A 22483-nucleotide genomic window follows, 5' to 3' on the forward strand; every position below is an offset into this window, starting at 1 on the left:
ACCAATTAGTCAGTTAATTGATGATGTTATGAAACCGAATTTAGGTACTGGAAGTCAAAATCGCGAAGTAAATTGAAAAATCATATAATTGTCCCATTCTTTGTCCCATTTTCAGTTTTTGAAGATGAAATTTCCAGGACCGAAATTTTACAGGTTTAACTAAATTTATCACCTGTAACTAATTAGTCAGTCAACTATAGATGGCGTATGACACGATTGAGGTGCTGAAAGTTTGATATCGGCCGGAGGAAGCTCACAGGAGAAATCTTAACAAAACGAAAATCCATATTTTCCAATGTCTGTCCCATTTTTAAATATGAAAATTTCTGAACACAAATTTGACCGATTGGATGGATTTTCTGCCCAAAGACTAATTAGTCAGTTAATTGATGATGTTATGAAAACAAATTGAGGTACTGGAAGTCAAAATCGCGAAGAAAATTGAAAAATCGTATTGTCCCATTCTTTGTCCCATTTTCAGTTTTTGAAGATGAAATTTCCAGGACCGAAATTTTACTGTTTTGACTTAATTTCTCACCTGCAACCAATTAGTCAGTCAACTATAGATGGTATATGACACGATTGAGGTGCTGGAAGTTTGATATCGGCCGGAGGAAGCTCACAGGAGAAATCTTAACAAAACGAAAATCCATATTTTCCAATGTCTGTCCCATTTTCAAATATGAAAATTTCTTAACACAAATTTGACTGATTGGATAGAATTTTTGCCCAAAGACCAATTAGTCAGTTAATTGATGTTGTTATGAAACCAAATTGAGGTACTGGAAGTCAAAATCGCGAAGTAAATTGAAAAATCATATTTTCCCATTCTTTATCCCATTTTCAGTTTTTGAAGATGAAAATTTCAGGACCAAAATTTGACATATGGCTGAAAGTTTGATATCAGCTATTTTATACAGCATACAATTTTCATTCCCATAAAAACAGATGACATTCCTTTTTGAATTATTTCTAAGTGATTGGTAATGGTAAATAGACGAAACGTTGCTTCAATCAGTTAGAGTCTGCTGATAAAATGACGCTTGCAAATATTGTAGTATTTTGCCGCATTCGTGTTAGAACTGATATCATAATTTTCATTTAATTAATTTGAGGCCTCAATTATGCAATCTATGGCCCAATTTCTGTATGCTCGTGGATTTTAAGCTCGATTCTAAATGAATAAAAGATAATCGTTGATTTTCGAAAAAATACCATCTAAAAGTCGATTATTCACTGTACAATATATCAGTAGATTAGCAAAGTATAATTGACAACTTAAAGTGGTAAATTTATATCCTTAAGGGGTCACTTGGTTGTTAAAAACTTTAAATTCAGATATGAAAATAAATACTTAGAGCATTATATACTATAAAATATTTTCGATTGAACAAATTCAAAATAGCAATTTCGAATGAACATATTTTCGTCTGAATCATTTCGTCTGAATCACGATTGGATAAAATAATATTTTTACATTTTTTACATTTTGTACAGTTCTGCAAAGTGCAAACTCAAAATAGCAAAACAACACCTAAAACCCAATAATTAATTATAATTACGACTGATTGTTTTATGACCAAGTACAAAAATCGATTCACGAGTTATTTATAATTCAAATTGTATCCACATCTATTATAGTAAGCTCTAGACACTTTGATCAGTTTTAACTCTTCATTGTATTCGATGAAATTATTTTATCTCATGGAACCAAATAACATAAAATCTCATCGATTACGTTCAAAATGACCAGAGTTCAAGTCTGCAAACGTTCGACTGATCATTAAATTCAAATAGTTAACAGAAAAATTCACATAATTAAGTTACTTCGTGATAATCTTTGAGATGAAAATATGTTTATCTTAATATAATATATGAATTTTCACACTTGCATTGGTAATGCCAATGGTAATACTTTCAGTACGTACATTCTGAAAATAAATCTTCAGTCCGATGAGCCAATTTTACAGTTTCTACATTCAACGTTTGCAAATTACTAAAAAACGGCTTTTCTCATGTCCACTATTCATACAAGTTCTAGTTCAGGGACTATTCATACAAGTTCTAGTTCAGGGACTATTCATACTAAATCATAGTTTAGTTCTACTAAGAATGCTGCACGCTCGTTCTGCTATTCAAGTAGCCATGGTTATCTCTACCTGCTTCAGGGGTGGGTGATACCCTATTTTGGAGCTGTGAAATAGGAGGTGTTAGAGAGAAAGTGTTAGGGAAGGTGTTGTAGAAGGTGTTAGAGAAAGTGAGTTTATAAATCTGGTGTAAAAATAGAACTGGAGTTCAGTTTATAAAGTTGAAACAGGATCTTTCGTTATAGAGTTAGACGTTAAGTTTTCAGTGTAGAGTTAAAACGTCAAACTGAGTATAAAAGCTCAAGAACTGTCAGTGTTTGTGAAAAACTATCCAACTATTTTCGACTTACCTTGCCGACTTTGTTGCCCTTATTCTTGACAACACACACAGTCACGGTTATAATAACAACTACAAGTAAAGCTGCTACCACTGCTATCACTGCTACTGTTACTGTACTCAATCCTTTAGCGGCTGTAAGATAGTTATTAAGATTTATTCGTATTGAATTTCCCAGCAGAAACTCTTAGTTATTTTAATAGCATGAGATATCCATCGCCCGAAAAATTATCAATAAAATCTTACACATTAAAATATCGAATTTACTATTTCAACTATTTAAACTCACCTTCACCGATTTCGTCAATAATACCAGACCCATCCTCATCGCAGCTGGAACGACCCGTTTTACTATCAGTTGTGTAGCCGTCCCCACATACTAAACATTCCGTCTGTCCCACTTTGTTTTGATATTCATCCACTCCGCATACCACACAGTATCCGCCCTCTGGCAATGTGGATATTACTTTTTAGTTTGCATATGTTGACTTGTTTAATGTGGTTGTGAGACTTTGGACTTGAGAATTAAAAGCTAAAAGAATCAAAGCTAGTCTGGTAAACAATTTAATCATTAAAGCTGGCTTTTTAAGATCCGTTCGATTACTCCTAATTGGCTGTTTCTACTGCAGGTGGCTGTTGGAAATATCAAAACAAAATTGATATAGAACCAGAGTAAAACCGGGTCTCGTAATACCCAATTTAACTGAAAGTGAACCAAGTTTCCAGGCACAAACCAGTATCTGCGTAAGTTCCATTAAGACACCAGGCACACAGACTGGCTCCATCATCAACACTACCATGTGGACATTTGGGTCCGACCTCACTAACTTCAAGTACTTCCTGAAAAGGACCTGGTTACTGGTGTGAAATCAAATGATATTTAATCTTCAAGGAAATTTGATTGAAATCAATGGAAACCTGAAAACCATGAACTTTTGATAAAATTGTCTGTACGTACAAGGTATTTGTAAATGTAAAATTAAATAGCTAGATTATCTTTTCTGAGAGTTATAAATGGATCTAACGAGTTTTACTTGATAAAACTTACCACGGCAAATGTTTGAACTGCCCTCTTTTTATCTGAAGTCTGGACAGCAATAGAAACAGATCCAGGCGCCAGTGCGTCTACCACATCGTACAAATCGTCCAAACCTACTGTCAAACTAGTTTCCTGGAAGCAAAACAATTTGTAATAGTTAGATTGGTATTTAAGTTTTATACTTGAAGTTATTTCTTTCGATTTCCCATTATGTTTCTCAATATCATAATGTATACGCGTACGTTACTTAAACAATATAAATAATAGCTCAATGAAATATTTTACTAACCGAATCAATGAGTTGTTTGAAAGAGACGTTGACAGCAAAAGTACTGTCGAGTTCATCCGAACATTTAAGACTGGTAGAGAGGCACGTGCCTGCCTTATAGCATGTACCATCGAAAACGTCCCAAACCTGTGAAGGAACATCGCACTTTGATTAACACACAGCGAGATAAAAAAGTAAAACAAGAGGGTCCACATTGATTAGGCTAACTTGTGTTTTGTTTATGGTGTTACTGCCACACTCGCATAAGTGCACAAATATCAGCAAAGCAATGATTGTTTTCAGTGTTTAAAAGTTATAGTTCAGGGTTTTTTAATCTTAGCACTCACCTTGAACGATTTCTTGACGGCTTTCTTTTCGGCCGAAGTCCGACAATAATCTCCGCTGAACACAAAACTAGCCAGCAAGGTGTTGTAACTTGGAGTAAAGGCCTCAGGTTCAAAATCATCCTCTGTGGGTGTTTTGTAGTTCTAATGTTTAAGTCACTCATCGCACTTATAGTACTTTTATAGACAGTTTTTGTTTATATAAAGTGTTAATGCTTGACCCGATTTTGTTAACAATGTTTGCTGCAATAAAATTATATTGCTTTTCATATATATTTCATAATATAGCAGACAGTACAACAAAACAAATCACACAGAAAATGTATGGCTTACCAGGGGGTACGAACAACGCTTCTGTCGTTCCTTTTGTAGACGACTAAAAATGTATTCCAAAATTCTAAAATTCCAGGCACTCCCCCGTTCCGACCAGGTTAGGGGCAGCATTGAAAAAGCGCTTATAAGCGCTTTATAATTCTTGCCAACCAGGCCATGGGTGATGGGAAAAGCGGCAGAAAAGCGATCATAAGCGCCTATAAGCGCTTTTAAATCCTGACTCTGCCGGTGCACCCCAGGTTGCACAGAAAAGCACTTATAAGCGGGCACCCTGATTTCCAGTTCCGACCAGGTTAAGGGGAATTGAGTAATTGCTTATAAGCGCTTATTAATTCCAGGCACTCCCCCGTTCCGACCAGGTTAGGGGCAGCATTGAAAAAGCGCTTATAAGCGATTTTTAATTCCGGGCACTTCTCCGTTCCGACCAGGTTAGGGGCAGCATTGAAAAAGCGCTTATAAGGGTTTTTAAATTCCGGGCCCTCCCCCGTTCCGACCAGGTTAGGGGCAGCATTGAAAAAGCGCTTATAAGCGCTTTTAAATTCCGGGCACTACCCCGTTCCGACCAGGTTAGGGGCAGCATCGAAAAAGCGCTTATAAGCGCTTTTTAATTCCTGCTCACCTGGCCATGGATGATAGGAAAAGCGGTAAAAGCGGTAAAATAGTGATGAATTAGCCGTTATAAGCGATTTCTAAAAAAGCGATTATAATCGATTATAAGCGGTTATAAGATGTAATATAGCGTTTTCCTGACTCAATTTTAAAAGCGCTTATAAGCGCTTTATTTGCGCTTTACAAACAGCTAAATTGCACCCCACTTATAAGCGCTTATAATCGCTTATAAATGGTTCAAAAAAGCGCCTACGAATCGCTTATCCGGCCAACCGCTTATCCACCCGTTTTTGGCGCCAATCCTACTGGAAAACCGCTTTCAAATCGCTCAGCGACGCTAGTAAGCGCTTAAAAGCGCTTATAAGCGCTTTTAAATTCAAAAAAGCGCTTTTTTGAATTATGACATCAATTATAGTCGATTATAAGCGATTTTTTTTGAACCGTTTATAATCGTAAAAAAATCGATTATAAACGGTTTTAAAAAAAAAAGCGCCGAGAAAGCGCTCAATAAGCGATTATCGGCGCCGATCATAAAATATCGTTTATGGAAACTTGCCGAAAGTTTGATATCAGCTATTTTATACAGCATACAATTTTCATTCCCATAAAAACAGATGACATTCCTTTTTGAATTATTTCTAAGTGATTGGTAATGGTAAATAGACGAAACGTTGCTTCAATCAGTTAGAGTCTGTCGATAAAATGACGCTTGCAAATATTGTAGTATTTTGCCGCATTCGTGTTAGAACTGTTATCATAATTTTCATTTAATTAATTTGAGGCCTCAATTATGCAATCTATGGCCCAATTTCTGTATGCTCGTGGATTTTAAGCTCGATTCTAAATGAATAAAAGATAATCTTTGATTTTCGAAAAAATACCATCTAAAAGTCGATTATTCACTGTACAATATATCAGTAGATTAACAAAGTATAATTGACAACTTAAAGTGGTAAATTTATATCCTTAAGGGGTCACTTGGTTGTTAAAAACTTTAAATTCAGATATGAAAATAAATACTTAGAGCAATATATACTATAAAATATTTTCGATTGAACAAATTCAAAATAGCAATTTCGAATGAACATATTTTTGTCTGAATCATTTCGTCTGAATCACGATTGGATAAAATAATATTTTTACATTTTTTACATTTTGTACAGTTCTGCAAAGTGCAAACACAGAATAGCAAAACAAGACCTAAAACTCAATAATTAATTATAATTACGACCGATTCTTTCATGACCAAGTACAAAAATCGATCCACGAGTTATTTATAATTCAAATTTTATCCACATCTATTATAGTAAGCTTATCCATTGAGTGCTCAAGACACTTTGATCAGTTTTAACTCTTCATTGTATTCGATGAAATTATTTTATCTCATGGAACCAAATAACATAAAATGTCATCGATTACGTTCAACAAGACCAGAGTTCAACTCTGCAAACGTTCGACTGATCATCAAATTTAAATAGTTAACAGAAAAATTCACATAATTAAGTTACTTCGTGATAATCTTTGAGATAAAAATATGTTTATCTTATAATATAATATATGAATTTTCACACTTGCATTGGTAATGCCAATGGTAATACTTTCAGTACGTACTTTCTGAAAATAAATTTTCAGTCCAATTTTTACAGTTTCTACATTCAACGTTTGCAAATTACTAAAAAACGGCTTTTCTCATGTCCAAGTTCTAGTTCAGGGACTATTCATACAAGTTCTAGTTCAGGGACTATTCATACTAAATCATAGACCACGTTTAGTTCTACTAAGAATGCTGCACGCTCGTTCTGCTATTCAAGTAGCCATGGTTATCTCTACCTGCTTCAGGGGTCGGTGATACCCTATTTTGGAGCTGTGAAATAGGAGGTGTTAGAGAAGGTGTTAGAGAAGGTGTTAGAGAAGGTGTTAGAGAGAAAGTGTTAGAGAGAAAGTGTTAGAGAAGGTGTTAGAGAGAAAGTGTTAGAGTTCAAGGTGTTAGAGAAGATGTTGTAGAAGGTGTTAGAGAAAGTGTTAGAGAAGGTCTTAGAGAAGGTGTTGTAGAAGGTGTTAGAGAAAGTGAGTTTATAAATCTGGTGTAAAAATAGAACTGGAGTTCAGTTTATAAAGTTTAAACAGGATCTTTCGTTATAGTGTTAGACGTTAAGTTTTCAGTGTAGAGTTAAAACGTCAAACTCAGTATAAAAGCTCAAGAACTGTCAGTGTTTGTGAAAAACTATCCAACTATTTTCGACTTACCTTTCCGACTTTGTTGCCCTTATTCTTGACAAGACACACAGTCACGGTTATAATAACGACTACAAGTAACGCTGCTACAACTGCTATTACTGCTACTGTTACTGTACTCAATCCTTTAGCAGCTGTAAGATAGTTATTAAGATTTATTCGTATTGAAGTCTACCTTGTTTCCTAGCAGAAACTCATAGTTATTTTAATAGCATGAGATATCCAGTTTAAATAAGAAAATAACTGCCCTTTATTTCACGTTTTTACCCTGGTCAATCCATCGCCCGAAAAATTATCAATCAAATCTTACACACTAAAATATCGAATTTACTATTTAAACTCACCTTCTCCGATTTCGTCAATAATACCAGACCCATCTCCTCGCAGCTGGAACGTCCCGTCTTACTATCAGTTGTGTAGCCGTCCCCACATGCTAAACATTCCGTCTGTCCCACTTTGTTTTGATATTCATCCACTCCGCATACCACACAGTATCCGCCCTCTGGCAATGTGGGTATTACTTTTTAGTTTGCATATTATGTTGAGTTGTTTAATGTGGTTCTGAGAATTAAAAGCTAAAAGAATCAAAGCTAGTCTGGTAAACAACTCAATCATTAAAACTGGCTTTTTAAGATCCGTTCGATTACTCCTAATTGGCTGTTTCTACTACAGGTGGCTGTTGGAAATATCAAAACAAAATTGATATAGAACCAGAGTAAAACCGGGTCTCGTAATACCCAATCTAACTGAAAGTGAACCAAGTTTCCAGGCACAAACCTGTATCTGCGTAAGTTCCATTAAGACACCAGGCACACAGACTGGCTCCATCATCAACACTACCATGTGGACATTTGGGTCCAACCTCACTAACTTCAAGTACTTCCTGAAAAGGACCTGGTTACTGGTGTGAAATCGAATGATATTTTATCTTCAAGGAAATTTGATGGAAATCAATGGAAACCTGAAAACCATGAACTTTCGATAAAATTGTCTATACGTACAAGGTATTTGTAAATGTAAAATACCTAGATTATCTTTTCTGAGAGTTATAAATGGATCTACTAACGAGTTTTACTTGATAAAACTTACCACGGCAAATGTTTGAACTGCCCTCTTTTTATCTGAAGTCTGGACAGCAATAGAAACAGATCCAGGCGCCAGTGCGTCTACCACATCGTACAAATCGTCCAAACCTACTGTCAAACTAGTTTCCTGGAAGCAAAACAATTTGTAATAGTTAGATTGGTATTTAAGTTTTATACTTGAAGTTATTTCTTTAGATTTCCCATTATGTTTCTCAATATCATAATGTAATACTAATTGTATACGCGTACGTTATTTAAACGATATAAATTATAACTCAATGAAATATTTCACTCACCGAATCAATTAGTTGTTTGAAAGAGACGTTGACAGCAAAAGTACCGCCGAGTTCATCCGAACATTTAAGACTGGTTGAGAGACACGTGCCGGACTTATAGCATGTACCATCGAATACCTCCCATACCTGTGAAGAAACATCGCACTTTCATTAACACACAGCGAGATAAAAAAGTAAAACAAGAGGGTCCACATTGATTGGGCTAACTTGTGTTTTGTTTATGGTGTTACTGCCACACTCGCATAAGTGCACAAATATCAGCAAAGCAATGATCGTTTTCAGTGTTTAAAAATTATAGTTTTATGGTTTTTTAATCTTAGCACTCACCTTGAACGATTTCTTGACGGCTTTCTTTTCGGCCGAAGTCCGACAATAATCTCCGCTGAACACAAAACTAGCCAGCAAGGTGTTGTAACTTGGAGTAAAGGCCTCAGGTTCAAAATCATCCTCTGTGGGTGTTTTGTAGTTTTAATGTTTAAGTCACTCATCGGACTTATAGTACTATTTATAGACAGTTTTTGTTTATATAAAATGTTAATGCTTGACCCGATTTTGTTAACAATGTTTGCTGCAATAAAATTATATTTCTTTTCATATATATATTTCATAATATAGCAGACAGTACAACAAAACAAATCACACAGAAAATGTATGGCTTACCAGGGGGTACGAACAACGCTTCTGTCGTTCCTTCTGTAGACGACTAAAAATGTTTAGGTATAACCTTTTTTCATAAAATTGAAAGTGATACAATAAATTTGAATAACGTTTATTTAATAGACGAATGACGATAATCATAACAAAACCAATGCAAGATGGAATTTATAATTAGTGTGTAGAGCAAATATTTGTTCTTTCTTAGTTAATTACCTCTGTTGATGCGTATAATGTCGAATCTTCTTTTTCCCCATCAGTAACCACTTGGGCTTCGGTTGTACCTTCAGAAACCGCTCCGTCTTCAATTGCCCCATCGGAAACCACTGGGGCTTCAGATGCTCCATCGGAAACCACTGGGGCTTCAGTTGCTCCATCGGAAACCACTGGGGCTTCGGTTGCACCATCAGAAACCACTGGGGCTTCAGTTGCCCCATCGGGAACCACTGGGGCTTCAGTTGCCCCATCGGGAACCACTGGGGCTTCAGTTGCTCCATCGGAAACCATTGGGGCTTCAGATGCTCCATCGGAAACCACTGGGGCTTCAGTTGCTCCATCGGAAACCACTGGGGCTTCAGTTGCTCCATCGGAAACCACTGGGGCTTCAGATGCTCCATCGGAAACCACTGGGGCTTCGGTTGCCCCATCGGAAACCACTGGGGCTTCAGTTGCTCCATCGGAAACCACTGTGGCTTCAGTTGCAATTTCAGAAACAACTGGAGCGTCAGTTGCAATTTTAGAAACAAATGGAGCTGGGGCTTCAGATGTACGTTCAGATACAACTGGGGCCCCATCAGATACAACTGGGGCTTCAGAAAAACCACCTTCTATTACTATTACAACTTCGGGGTTTTTAGGGGATATTACTTCTTCTGTTATCTCTACATCTAGATCGTCCAATTTATCGCTTTCTTTGGCGGTTAGTAACTCGACAGTAATATATTTGTCGGTGAATAGTTCAATCCCTTCGTACCCGGTTTTCTTTTCAATTCCGGGCTCTGTTACGTCTTTTATCGAACTAGTCGTATCTGAGGATAAAAATGGTCAGAAAAACACAAATTAAACCAAAATTTCGGTTCAGTTCGGCCATTATTTATTATCGACTGTGCAGTGTGCACCTTTCTTGTAATGTCAGTCAACTTACCAGATCGAACACATGAAAAATTATTCACATTTAGCTGGGTGTCACCTACAATACGTACTATATTTTGGCTTATTTTTCTTTCTCTTCGAATTTCTCTTCGGACGTTTACTAACTGATAATAATCTGAAATCAAATCCACATGCTCGACAAGGCGGGATATAAATGAAAGCTGAACTGTTTTGATACCAACTGAATCTTCATAATCAGTAGAAAATGTTTAAGTGATCACTTCTTTGAATTAGTTAGCCTGGAGATTAAATAAAGATTGCGAAAACAAACATCATTCAGACTTATTTCACCAATTAACACAAGCATAAACTTAATATCCAAGGGTAATAATTTGCCCCTATAAAAACTTGAAACAGTCACAAAACGAAGAGATTTGTTCGTTTAACAGGTGTTTCACTACCTAAAGTGACTGCTGGCTGTGGTAAGTAAGGAATTATAGGAATCTTATACTCCCAAGGTACGATCACTATAGGAATCTTAGGAATGATAGGTATGTCATTATCAGACAGCTTAGGTTTGTCAGGGATCTTAGGAATTTTTTCTTTTGTAGGTATCTTCGTACCTGTGCTGTCTTTGATGTTGTCGCTGTCTGTAGTGTTATTTATGGTAGAAGTTGAGGCAGTTGTACCAGCTTCCGTTCCAAAATCAAATGCTGCAGTAGTTGTTTTATCTTCTTTTTCAAAAGATCCGGTGGTTGGGTCAGGAAAGTGAATCTGAGACAAAATGATTGTTAATTAATTAATTAGTTAATTATCTCTCTTGTGTAAAATACTAAATCCCGTATGATCCGCAGGTAGATATTCGAAAGAGGGTTCTGATAAAAACATATTTAAGTCGCTTAAGAAAATTATACTACAAGCTAATTAAATATAATTACGCATAATTAATAATAATAAACAATAACTAATAATAATTAATAAATACAATATAACTAAATATAAATCTTACATATGACGAGGTTGGCTACGGAATTGAAGCCGTCGCACTTCATGAACCAGGATTTCTCAATAACTGTCGCGGCTCAATAGCATTGTAATCGTAGTTTACATACAACAGCGGCTGAAATTTGGTCACGTTAAATTTGGTCACAGCTGTGAAATGGAACTCCGAAAATTCTGTGAAATAAACTCTTCAGAAACACAATGTCAATAGTCCATGATTGAATAAATTTGGCGACTAATCAGTGCAGTGGCGGCGTAACGTTGCATTTTAGCGCCCCCTGTGCCAATAGTGTTTTCTTGTGGCGCGCCCCTCCCCTCTTAAGGGGTTGTTCACATATTACATAATCAATATTTGGAAAATTTCAACCCCCCCCCCCCCTCAGTAATCAGTTTTACACATAGCTATTGTGTTGTTTGTTTTCATTTGGAAACCCCTCCCCCCTCAGCCGATTACGTAATATGTGAACGATCCCTAAGGTGATTGTAGACGCCAGTGGGACTAACCTCTTTAATGTGCCCTATTTCGGAGTTTAATATCCATGATCTGTGCGACGGTGAGTACCAAATGTATAAATCTTTATGTTCCCTGAAAATCGATTCAAATTAATTTATCGATTAATTTTAATGTTACGTCGACCGGTTTGGTTAAACAAAAATTAAAACAGACATGACCCAGTAAAGGATCATGATTTTTTTATAAAACTATTTTAAAGTAACAACTACGTTTTTAAAACTTTTAAAAGACTTTTAAAAGACTTTTTAAAGACTTTTTAAAGACTTTTTAAAGACTTTAAAAATTGAAACTCACCCAAGCTCGTCCAATTGTACTTTTGAATAAACGGACATGCCACCAAAAACTTTTCTTGTAGCAGCCAACCTGGGAATAGATGACTGATTAAAAGCACACAGTCAGAAATCCTGACTGACCCTCAAAAATGTCATCCAAAATAGTTGCTACTGCTAAAATTAGAAAAATTATTTTGTTGAACTATTATATCCACTTTACTTTTGATTTGATATAGGCTATTTTAACAAAAAAAGAAGCTGAGACTGTATTTAAGGTATCAAGATGTGAATCAAGATGTGAATCAAGATGTGAATCAAGATGTGAATCAAGATGTGAATCAAGATGTGAATCAAGATGTGAATCAAGATGTGAATCAAGATGTGAATCAAGATGTGAATCAAGATGTGAATCAAGATGTGAATCAAGATGTGAATCAAGATGTGAATCAAGATGTGAATCAAGATGTGAATCAAGATGTGAATCAAGATGTGAATCAAGATGTGAATCAAGATGTGAATCAAGATGTGAATCAAGATGTGAATCACAAATTTACTCACTGAAAAATGCCATCAAATGAGAGGGCAATTTCATTACATTCATTCGATACACCATTCTCATTTCCTCCAATATCGGCAGCTTTTATATTCGGATTGTAGTTAAAAACGCTCACGAGAGAAAATATAAAGTATCCGTCCTTGTCACTTGGGAACCCATCATCTTGGACTGCGAGTGTGTCAGTTAATTAATTGCCAGTTAATTATGTATTAATTAAAATCACAGTTTCAGACTGGCTGAAAATTTTTAATCACGCACATAATTTAACCAATTAGCACATTATTAATTTAACCATTTATCACATTATTGCACAGTAATTTTCCAAGCAAATATTTTTGTGTTTTGTTAATAGATAATTTGTTAATTAAAACATGTTTGTTAATTATTATAATCAATACTGTTTACCTGAATAATCTAGTCCGGTTAGTATAGTATCGTATCTTTCACCCACAACCGCATCATTGCAGAATAATCCACCATTTTCTGCAACTTTCATTCTTTCTTCTCCCCCTGGATGTTATAACTGTTAAATATAAATTAAATATAAATATGTTAAATATGCTAAATATGCTAAATATGTTAAATATGTTAAATATGTTAAATATGTTAAATATGTTAAATATGTTAAATATGTTAAATGTGTTAAATATGTTAAATATGTTAAATATGTTAAATATGTTAGATATGTTAGATATGTTAAATATGTCAAATATGTTAGATATGTTAAATATGTTGAATATGTTGAATATGTTAAATATGTTAAATATGTTAAATATGTTAAATATGTTAAATATGTTGAATATGTTAAATATGTTAAATATAAGTAACCATCCAGGATCAGATAATTAATTAATAAGTTGTTACAAAGTCGACTCACTGGCGTATGGACACTCTCCCTCATGTTTGAAGGAAGCTATAATCCCATTCCCGTCCAGGAAGCCTGTTCCTGCAACCCACTTACGCCAGTTCTTAATGTAGTAAATATACCTGTGATAAAACAACCAATCAGAGCACAGTATTTACACCACGTGACACAAACTAACCAAGTTATAAATGATAACAGGCAATCAAACAAATTCATATTAACAATGGATCAATAGTAATAGTATGTCGATGACTCTCTATGATCGAATCTTCTATATACCCTTAGTGACTCTAAGTGACCAAACAAAAGTGACCCCGTTTAACTTAAACGTGGTCACTTTTGTTTGGTCACTTAGACGTTTAACACTATTCAGGATAGTATACCAAGTAACTCCCTTGAACCTTTTTGCAAAATTAAAGTTTTTATACTGTACATAAATGGTTATTTTGTATATATCGCTTCGACTCAACATTTAAAACTCCGTAGTCCGTCAAAAACTCACATTACAGCTTCTAAAAAAACAAAAATAGATTTTAAAAACTCACACTTTCTCACTAGGAAGAAGAGTGTCGTCTTCTGGGGTAATCTTTTCATAAACCGCATTCTCGCCCGAAAAGTCACCACCAAACGTGTAATCACCGTTAACCGCAATCCCACAACCTCCTCCAAAGTTCTCCAGAGTAAATTGCTGGTATTTGCACCACCTTCTGTTCGATGCTCCCGATACTGAGGGGTTGCTTAGGAAGGGATTGCTTGCGGAGTTGTGGAGTCAAACACATTAAGTTATAAAGTAATTAACACTTTAACCCATTAGGGACGATAGGGTCGTTTTTATGACCCACCTTTTCTAGACGAAAAACCAAATTACTAAACGCAATAACGAATCTATAGCATATATACACAAAATTTATTGGGCTTCATTATATGTAGCCCAATAAATTTTGAGCATATATGCTATAGATTCGTTATAGCGTTTAGTAATTTGGTTTTTCGTCTATAAAAAGTGGGTCATAAAAACGACCCTATCGTCCCTAATGGGTTAAGCCAGAGCTATCTGGTTATGTTTTTTTGTGACGTGACGTGTTACCTTGATAATTGGGTGTGGTGATAAATACTTGAATATTTACCTGGATATTTACCTGGATAATTACCTGGATAATTACCTGGATAATTACCTGGATAATTACCTGGATAATTACCTGGATAATTACCTGGATAATTACCTGGATGGATAATTACCTGGATGGATAATTACCTGGATAATTGGGTGTGGTGACTGCCCTCTCTTCCGCTGTGGCAGGATTAAAACCACCTTCGTACTTGTCAGGGTCGAACGGCATGGAGGAGAACAGGTCGTATTTGTAGGCGAAGGGTACTGGGTACGGCTCCAGACCGTAGGTATACTTTCCACCACTTATAAATTCTGAAGGGTTTTGTTAAGTTAAGTGATTAAGTTAAGTGATTAAGTTAAATTATTTTATAGTTATAAATTTATAATGGCAAAAAATAGTCTTACCTGCTATACTGACTGTTCCATATATGGTGTTGGCTGCCTCGTCACATACAAAAATCATTTCTGATACTTCGCTCGGACACACTTCCCTGTTCATGGCCGTATAGTCTACCTCACTAAAAGTAGTCTCCACAGCACTGAAGAAGACTTGATATAAACTTGATATAAACTTGATATAAACTTGATATAAACTTGATATAAACTTGATATAAACTTGATATAAACTTGATATAAACTTGATATAAACTTGATATAAACTTGATAATGATATAAACTTGATATAAGCTTGATATATATCTATTGATTGTAATATCAATGTCAACAAAGTATACTTTCAATAATTGTTAACGTCACTCAAAATGCATACCAAATATTTATTATATAACGTAAGTTTAAACGTAGCCGTAAAAAAATCTTGATTTAATATTTAAGCGAGCTAAGACTTACAAAATGTCAAGAAGCGTGGTTTGATACCCAATGGTAAATCCCAGCATTGCGATTGAATTAAACAAAGCCGTTCCATCGTCCACTCCCACCTTCTCGTAAACCGGAAGTCCGCCAAATACTCCGCCCCTTGGAGAAAAAAACTGTAAATTAACATCGTTTTATTTTTGGCCCTTTTTCAAGGTTAAGAGCAATGGTCAACATTAACAATGTTACTGTCTCGTCATAACTCATAATTCAATGTTTATTGAAATCTTATCGATCTTATCGGCTTTATAATAAAGTTATCAATCGCTGCGCTTATTAAATACATAATCTGCATTTTTATCGAGGAGTTTTTAAACTCTTTGGCTGAAACATACGATATACAAGAAATATAAATAATGGTTTATAACAATTCTGATACCCAGAAAGAGTTGGTCCCAAACATTAATAAAACATCTATATCATAAACAGCACCAAAGCGATTTATAATGGTAACCGGACAAAATGTTTGGCAAAAAATAATTGAAAACAGAAATAAAAACATGCCCGTTAAATTTCAGGTAAATGCTATAAATTGCTTGCTAGATCAATCTACAAATATATCGATCATCGCCCACCTGTGTTCGTAGATACCATTAATCCTTTCAATACAAGCAAAAGAGGGAAACAACTCCGGTTCGAGCACACTAACACTATACATTTTATCTTCTTTTGTCTCTAAAGGTGGACACGCCTCTCCTACAGCTGTGATATTAGTTTAGATTAAATATAAATTCGGTGTTGGATGTTGTCTTAATCAATATTCGTTATTAGTCAGCTAATGATTATGGGCATATATGGCCATATCACGTGATCGAGACTGTTTTTCGATTTATTGTTCTTACAATTTAATGACTTTCCTAAAAAGTCCACAAAAATACCAAACACTCACGCAAGTCGTCGAAGAGATTTCCTAAAATAATAGGGTCATCACTCGACACTGTCGAGTAATCAATAGGAGCAGTTTTTAAGGTGCTACCGTCCTCACATATTACTGTCCAACTAATGGTACCATCCCCGTCAAAACAGAGGCTTCCATCCGGTAACTGAGGAAAATTACGTGATATTCGTTTTGTGTCCCGTGGAATTAAACGGGATCAAACGGAACTAGACATGGAAAAACGTTTGCATAGTTTGCATAGTTTGCATAGTTTGCATAGTTTGTATAGTTTGTATAGTTTGCATAGTTTGCATAGTTTGCATAGTTTGCATAGTTTGCATAGTTTGCATAGTTTGCACAGTTTGCATAGTTTGCATAGTTTATACAGTTTGCATATTTTGCATAGTTTGCACAGTTTGCATAGTTTGCATAGTTTGCATAGTTTGCATAGTTTGCATAGTTTGCATAGTTTGCATAGTTTGCATAGTTTGCATAGTTTGCATAGTTTGCATAGTTTGCATAGTTTGCATAGTATGCATAGTATGCATAATATGCATAGTTTGCATAGTTTGCATAGTTTGTGGGTGACCTGTCAACTCACCTTATTTGTTGTGAAAGCGATGACTTGACCACCAGCCTCTATTGACCACGAGTACTTATCCATAACAAGTCGCCTGAAGTATATAACGTTTTATCAACTACCATTTGTATATAAATAATACTGACCTTAGTTTGTTATTCATGCAGAAAATGATAATCAATATTTCAATATCCAAGCTCAAACTGCCTTATTTCTACTTTTGATGAGAAATAAACTCACGTGGTATAGTCATGGTTGTCTGCTGCGTTTAGGTTTTTTTTAATGTAAACAATTCTGCCGAAATCTCCGGTCATCTTAACAGCTTTGTAATCTCCAGCTATGTCATTAGCCCGGCATTTCAGGTTTGCTAACAGCACTACGTAGAGCCCACACACTGTATAATTAGCAGTTGTTAGCAGAATTATAATAGGCTTGTGTGGTTCAGACCTATTTTAGACAGGCCAAAGGATGAGACTATACTTTGATTTTAAAGGTGTCGACTGTCGGGTGTCGTATAGAGTAAAGATAAACATTAGACATTTACTAAAGTACTCATGAAACAAGCAGCTAGGTGATTTAGTGGGACTGTGAGCGAATGAGCAGTCGAATTGTCGAACTTTATACTTTTGCATAAATATATGCACCATGAGAACCAGTAAGTATTATACAATACACTATATACATTATACATTATATATTATACAATACACTATACAATACACTATACAAACACAGGCATTGAATATTTGAACACATTTACAATTTCAAACTTGACTGCAAGGAACGTTTTGAAAAATACTTACAGTTAACTGCAACAGGAGCAACAGATCCGGCTTCTGTACTAACTGAACCGCCTGCAGCAGCCGAAGTTGATGGATCTGAAAGTGACATTTATCCTTGAATCATCAAAATTAAACTTCTTCATCAATCATCATGCCATCAGTTATTATTGAACAAATTCCATGGATTTTGTACTCATTAGTAACTATAACTGATCATAAAGAAATGTAAACGGTTTTTGTTATGCTATTTCACTAAATACGATGCTTAAGAGGGTAAAAAAGTGTTGACGTGTATACTGTTGGGGAGGTGTCAGGTGAGCCATATTTGAGTTGACATGTGACATAGATGTGTGGATTTCATTGGTTGCTGCCGGAAGCTAATTGGTTAATCGCTGTCATATAATGGCTCACCCTCCCACAATCATCCAAACTCCAGATTCAGGTCCTATTGAATTCATACAATACCATTAAAATAGTTAAATAATCCATAAAAACCTGGCTCATAAGACTTGTCAGGTTTAGCTGATGTACCCCAAGGTATAAATCCTCCCGTGGATTTATCATCACCTGTAACACGTGGTTCGAGAGTCCTCACTTCAGTAATTACTTCATAGGTTCCATAAGGTGGTCCAGGTGGTCTATAAGTTCCAGGAGGGCCATAAGTTCCAGGTGGTACATAAGTTCCAGGAGGGCCATAAGTTCCAGGAGGGCCATAAGTTCCAGGACGGCCATAAGTTCCAGGTGGGCCATAAGTTCCAGGAGGGCCATTAGTTCCAGGTGGTCCATAAGTTCCAGGAGGTCCGTAGGTGGTACCGGGTATTCCACCGGTATAACGAGGAGAAGGATAACTGACAGGCGTTCCGTAACTTCCAGTTGGTTCATAGGTAACAACCGCAGGGCCAGGAGGAGCCGGAGGGAAAGGTTGTGGAGGTTGTGGCACAGGGGAAGGCGGTCCATAAGTTCCAGGGGGGGCATAAGTTTTAGGTGGTACATAAGTTCCAGGCGGTCCATAAGTTCCAGGAGGGCCATAAGTTCCAGGTGGTCCATAAGTTCCAGGTGGTCCATAAGTTCCAGGTGGTCCATAAGTTCCAGGAGGGCCATAAGTTCCAGGTGGTCTATAAGTTCCAGGGGAGGCATAAGTTTTAGGTGGTACATAAGTTCCAGGTGGTCCATAAGTTCCAGGAGGGCCATAAGTTCCAGGAGGGCCATAAGTTCCAGGTGGTCCATAAGTTCCAGGAGGGCCATAAGTTCCAGGAGGTCCATAAGTTCCAGGAGGTCCGTAGGTGGTACCGGGTATTCCACCAGTATAACGAGGAGAAGGATAACTGCCAGGCGTTCCGTAATTTCCAGTTGGTTCATAGGTGGAACCAGGTGTTCCATAGGTTCCAGGTGGTCCATAGGTGGAACCAGGTGTTCCATAGGTACCAGGTGGTCCATAGGTGGAACCAGGTGTTCCATAGGTTCCAGGTGGTCCATAGGTGGAACCAGGTGGTCCATAGGTACCAGGTGGTCCATAGGTGGAACCAGGTGTTCCATAGGTACCAGGTGGTCCAGAATTACGACCCCTAGTTCCACCGGTATAAGCACCAGGTGTTCCATAGGTACCAGGTGGTCCAGAATTAGTACCCCTAGTTCCACCGGTATAAGCAGAAGCCATTTCAGCATTGTTAGACGCCGTTCCTGTACCAGAAACAAATGATGCCGTTCCTGTACCAGCAAAAAAAGATGCCGTTCCTGTTTTACCAGCAACAAAAGATGCTGTTCCTGTACCAATATCTAAAGATGGCGTTCTTGTTCCTGGAGTTGAAGCAGCTGTGCCGGCATCAGTTGAGGATCCATCAGGGGATGTATTTGTTCCACCTGAAAATAAAGATGATGAAATTCTACAATTGGAACATTAAAAAGTTATCATTCTGTAACAAACAATACGTCCTGGTAAAAGAGATCAAAGGCCATAACCTTTCCGTCAAGGGTAATTATACGAAACAGTTAATAAGCGCTAATAGTTAATAAGCGCTAAGCGTTGGTACAGGAGTTGATTCTTCAAATATTGTAATTATGCCGAACGAGTTTTGACCGAAAAGCAGTTTTTTCAATTCTTGCCTGTTCAGGTTTTACACTTCGAAACAATAATTCATTTCTAGTTTCTACTATACACTATTTTTGGGGTAGTTGAGTACCTAAATGCTAAACGTGCACCTTTGAAATAATGTAAGTACTGTTATGTGTCGTCAAAGTATTTTGAGAAAGATTGGAAAATTTGTAAAAATATCTAGATGAGAAAAAGTCATTTTACTAAATATAATGATCTTGCTAGGCTTTACTACAATGTCATTACATTATTTACAACTCACAACTGCCACATCGTTTACCTGGGGACCCCAGGCTATTATGTTCATAAACATAATAACGAATAAAGATTCGGCGGAATGACAGGCTGAGCGCCGCCCAGTAACCACATCGTTCATTTAATTAAAGGTCCAGCTTAATTATCTTTGAACATCGATATTATATTTATACCCGCTCAGATGAGCCATTAGCTTTCGTTGTAACACGATCAATTGTCAATCGTGTCCGAGTTCGCCCCGGCCAAGATTGTAGGACAAGCAGCGTACCACTGGAACCTTAAATTATTCAATGCTGGAAGCTGATTGGATAATATATGTGAGCTCACCTTTCGAGGTTGTGGATCTTTCTAATCCGATCTCTGTTGATGCTTTTGATTCAGATGTTGATTCAGATGTTGATTCAGATGTTGATTCAGATGGAGATTTAGATGTTGATTCAGATGTTGATTCAGATGTTGATTCATATGGAGATTTAGTTGTTGATTCAGATGTTGATTTGTCTGATCTCGTTGATTTCCCTGGTACAGAAGTTAAAAGTTCTGACCCAGATTTAGAAATGTATGGTTTAGAAGTTGAAAGTTTTGTCTTCTGTGTTGTCCTTTCTGGCGTCAACTGAGCCGTCGTATCAGTTGTCGTCTGTGTTGTTTCTTTTGTCGTCGTATCAGTTGTCGTCTGAGTTGTCCTTTCCGGCGTCAACTGAGCCGTCGTATCAGTTGTCGTCTGTGTTGTTTCTTTTGTCGTCGTATCAGTTGTCGTCTGAGTTGTCCTTTCTGGCGTCAACTGAGCCGTCGTATCAGTTGTCGTCTGTGTTGTTTCTTTTGTCGTCGTATCAGTTGTCGTCTGAGTTGTGTTTTCCGGCGTCAACTGAGCCGTCGTATCAGTTGTCGTCTGAGTTGTTTCTTTTGTCGTCGTATCGGTTGTCGTCTGTGTTGTCCTTTCCGGCGTCAACTGAGCCGTCGTATCAGTTGTCGTCTGAGTTGTCCTTTCCGGCGTCAACTGAGTCGTCGTATCAGTTGTCGTCTGAGTTGTTTCTTTTGTCGTCGTATCGGTTGTCGTCTGAGTTGTCCTTTCCGGCGTCAACTGAGCCGTCGTATCAGTTGTGGTCTGTGTTGTTTCTTTTGTCGTCGTATCAGTTGTCGTCTGAGTTGTCCTTCCTTGTGTCAATTGAGTCGTCGTATCAGTAGTTGTCTGTGTTGTGCTTTCTGGCGTCATCTGAGTCGTCGTATCAGTTGTCATATGTGTTGTCCTTGGCCTTTCTGTCGTCGTATCAGTTGTCGTTTGTTTGCTTGTCGTCATCGGAAGAGTCGCATAGCTAGTCCCAGTTGATTCTGAGGATGATTCTGTATAAGAAGATGCATCTGTATAGAAGCCTACAATCTTATCTGTTGTTGTAGAGGAGCCCATTGCTGTTGAAGAGGCAACACCTGTAGTATATAATATAGAGGAAGATCCTTCAGTAGTTGAGTAATAAGAAGAGATTGGTGATGACGATGTTGTTAGTGGTGGTGTAGTTTTGGGTTTTTTGCGTCTGCTTTTATTCCCAGCTGCTGATACTGATAGGGTACAATATTGTAGAGTCAAAACCAGCACAGCTATCGCACTTGTCCCTGTAAGATGTTCGGAGTTGAGGGGGACCATGACAAGGTGGTGGAGAGTGTGACGTCACTGTTGGAGTGTGACGTCACTGTAGAGTGTGACGTCACTGGTGATTGATTGAATTTGAGGACATCGGATCGACCAGGGATCGTTTACATAATACTACGTTATCATATTGTGGCCATTAAAAAACCCCATCCTTAGACCCACTTTTTATGTATAGTTATCGTTTGCAAATTATACAGATTGGTAATTTTGGAACCCTTATATTTCCTTCAAGATAACGTAGTAATATCAAATATGTGAAACGATCCCACTCATCGACAGAGAGATGGTGTTGAGATTTCACCGCTGACGACATGACAAGCAACGCATGATTACGATAAATATCAACTACAAAACGAGTTGTACCAAGTCGAACTGCACAAAAAAGATTACAACAAACCAAAAACCGAAAAATCGATTTACGTTTTATACGACAGAACGAAAATTGTATCAAATGAAGTTTACGACAAAACGAATGTTCGTACGACATAGAAACACTTATACTGGATATCAATTTAAATGATCATGATTCGTGAAATTTATTTGCGACAAAAATTAGGTTAGAACTTTATGTCGTCATAGATGCAAATTTGTTATCATTGGTAGGCAGGCACCGGGGCACGAGCATTTGGATAAATTTAAATACATCACGGCGAATCAATTATCATATCTATCGATTGATA

General features: G+C 36.9%; 2 protein-coding genes and 1 long non-coding RNA gene across 3 annotated transcripts; all 3 read right to left on the minus strand.

The window, feature by feature from the left end:
- Positions 1-1234: 1234 nt before the first annotated feature.
- On the minus strand, positions 1235-2841 carry LOC134824292 (uncharacterized). The gene is made up of 3 exons (XR_010161380.1): positions 2714-2841; positions 2438-2559; positions 1235-2193 (listed from the first exon to the last, which is right to left on the minus strand). It is a non-coding gene; the product is annotated as an uncharacterized LOC134824292 (long non-coding RNA).
- A 3125-nt stretch (positions 2842-5966) lies between these two features.
- Positions 5967-11431, minus strand: LOC134823925 (papilin-like). Its single transcript, XM_063835522.1, has 11 exons — positions 11408-11431; positions 11003-11153; positions 9504-10315; positions 9294-9336; positions 8961-9082; positions 8634-8759; positions 8342-8464; positions 8030-8135; positions 7597-7754; positions 7265-7386; positions 5967-6881 (listed from the first exon to the last, which is right to left on the minus strand). The coding sequence occupies exons 1-10, from the start codon at positions 11429-11431 to the stop codon at positions 7372-7374; spliced, it is 1680 nt and encodes a 559-aa protein (XP_063691592.1). The 3' UTR covers positions 5967-6881; positions 7265-7371.
- On the minus strand, positions 11428-17920 carry LOC134823926 (uncharacterized). Its single transcript, XM_063835523.1, has 15 exons — positions 17833-17920; positions 17270-17423; positions 17051-17123; positions 16462-16615; positions 16148-16274; positions 15549-15674; positions 15105-15238; positions 14844-15011; positions 14134-14314; positions 13601-13710; positions 13129-13233; positions 12726-12891; positions 12190-12258; positions 11886-11967; positions 11428-11499 (listed from the first exon to the last, which is right to left on the minus strand). The coding sequence occupies exons 1-15, from the start codon at positions 17918-17920 to the stop codon at positions 11428-11430; spliced, it is 1809 nt and encodes a 602-aa protein (XP_063691593.1).
- Between the last annotated feature and the right edge of the window lie 4563 nt (positions 17921-22483).

Source organism: Bolinopsis microptera, chromosome 12 (genome assembly GCF_026151205.1).
Source record: "Bolinopsis microptera isolate Bmic1 chromosome 12, MBARI_Bmic_1.0, whole genome shotgun sequence".
Classification (NCBI taxonomy): Eukaryota; Metazoa; Ctenophora; class Tentaculata; order Lobata; family Bolinopsidae; genus Bolinopsis; species Bolinopsis microptera.

Bases quoted from the DNA above. Each gene is read 5' to 3' on its own strand.
- LOC134823925 (XM_063835522.1), bottom strand. From the start codon at position 11,431: ATGAAGTGCGACGGCTTCAATTCC. The intron at 10,316-11,002 runs GTACGAAGATAC...TTTTATCCTCAG, and splicing joins CAACATCAAAGACAGCACAG to ATACGACTAGTTCGATAAAA. The intron at 9,083-9,293 runs GTAAGCCATACA...AAACACCCACAG, and splicing joins AGCGTTGTTCGTACCCCCTG to AGGATGATTTTGAACCTGAG.
- LOC134823926 (XM_063835523.1), bottom strand. From the start codon at position 17,920: ATGTCACTTTCAGATCCATCAACTTCGGCTGCTGCAGGCGGTTCAGTT. The intron at 17,424-17,832 runs GTAAGTATTTTT...CTAATTATACAG, and splicing joins TGCTCCTGTTGCAGTTAACT to TGTGTGGGCTCTACGTAGTG. The intron at 12,259-12,725 runs GTGAGTAAATTT...ATCTATTCCCAG, and splicing joins TCATTTGATGGCATTTTTCA to GTTGGCTGCTACAAGAAAAG.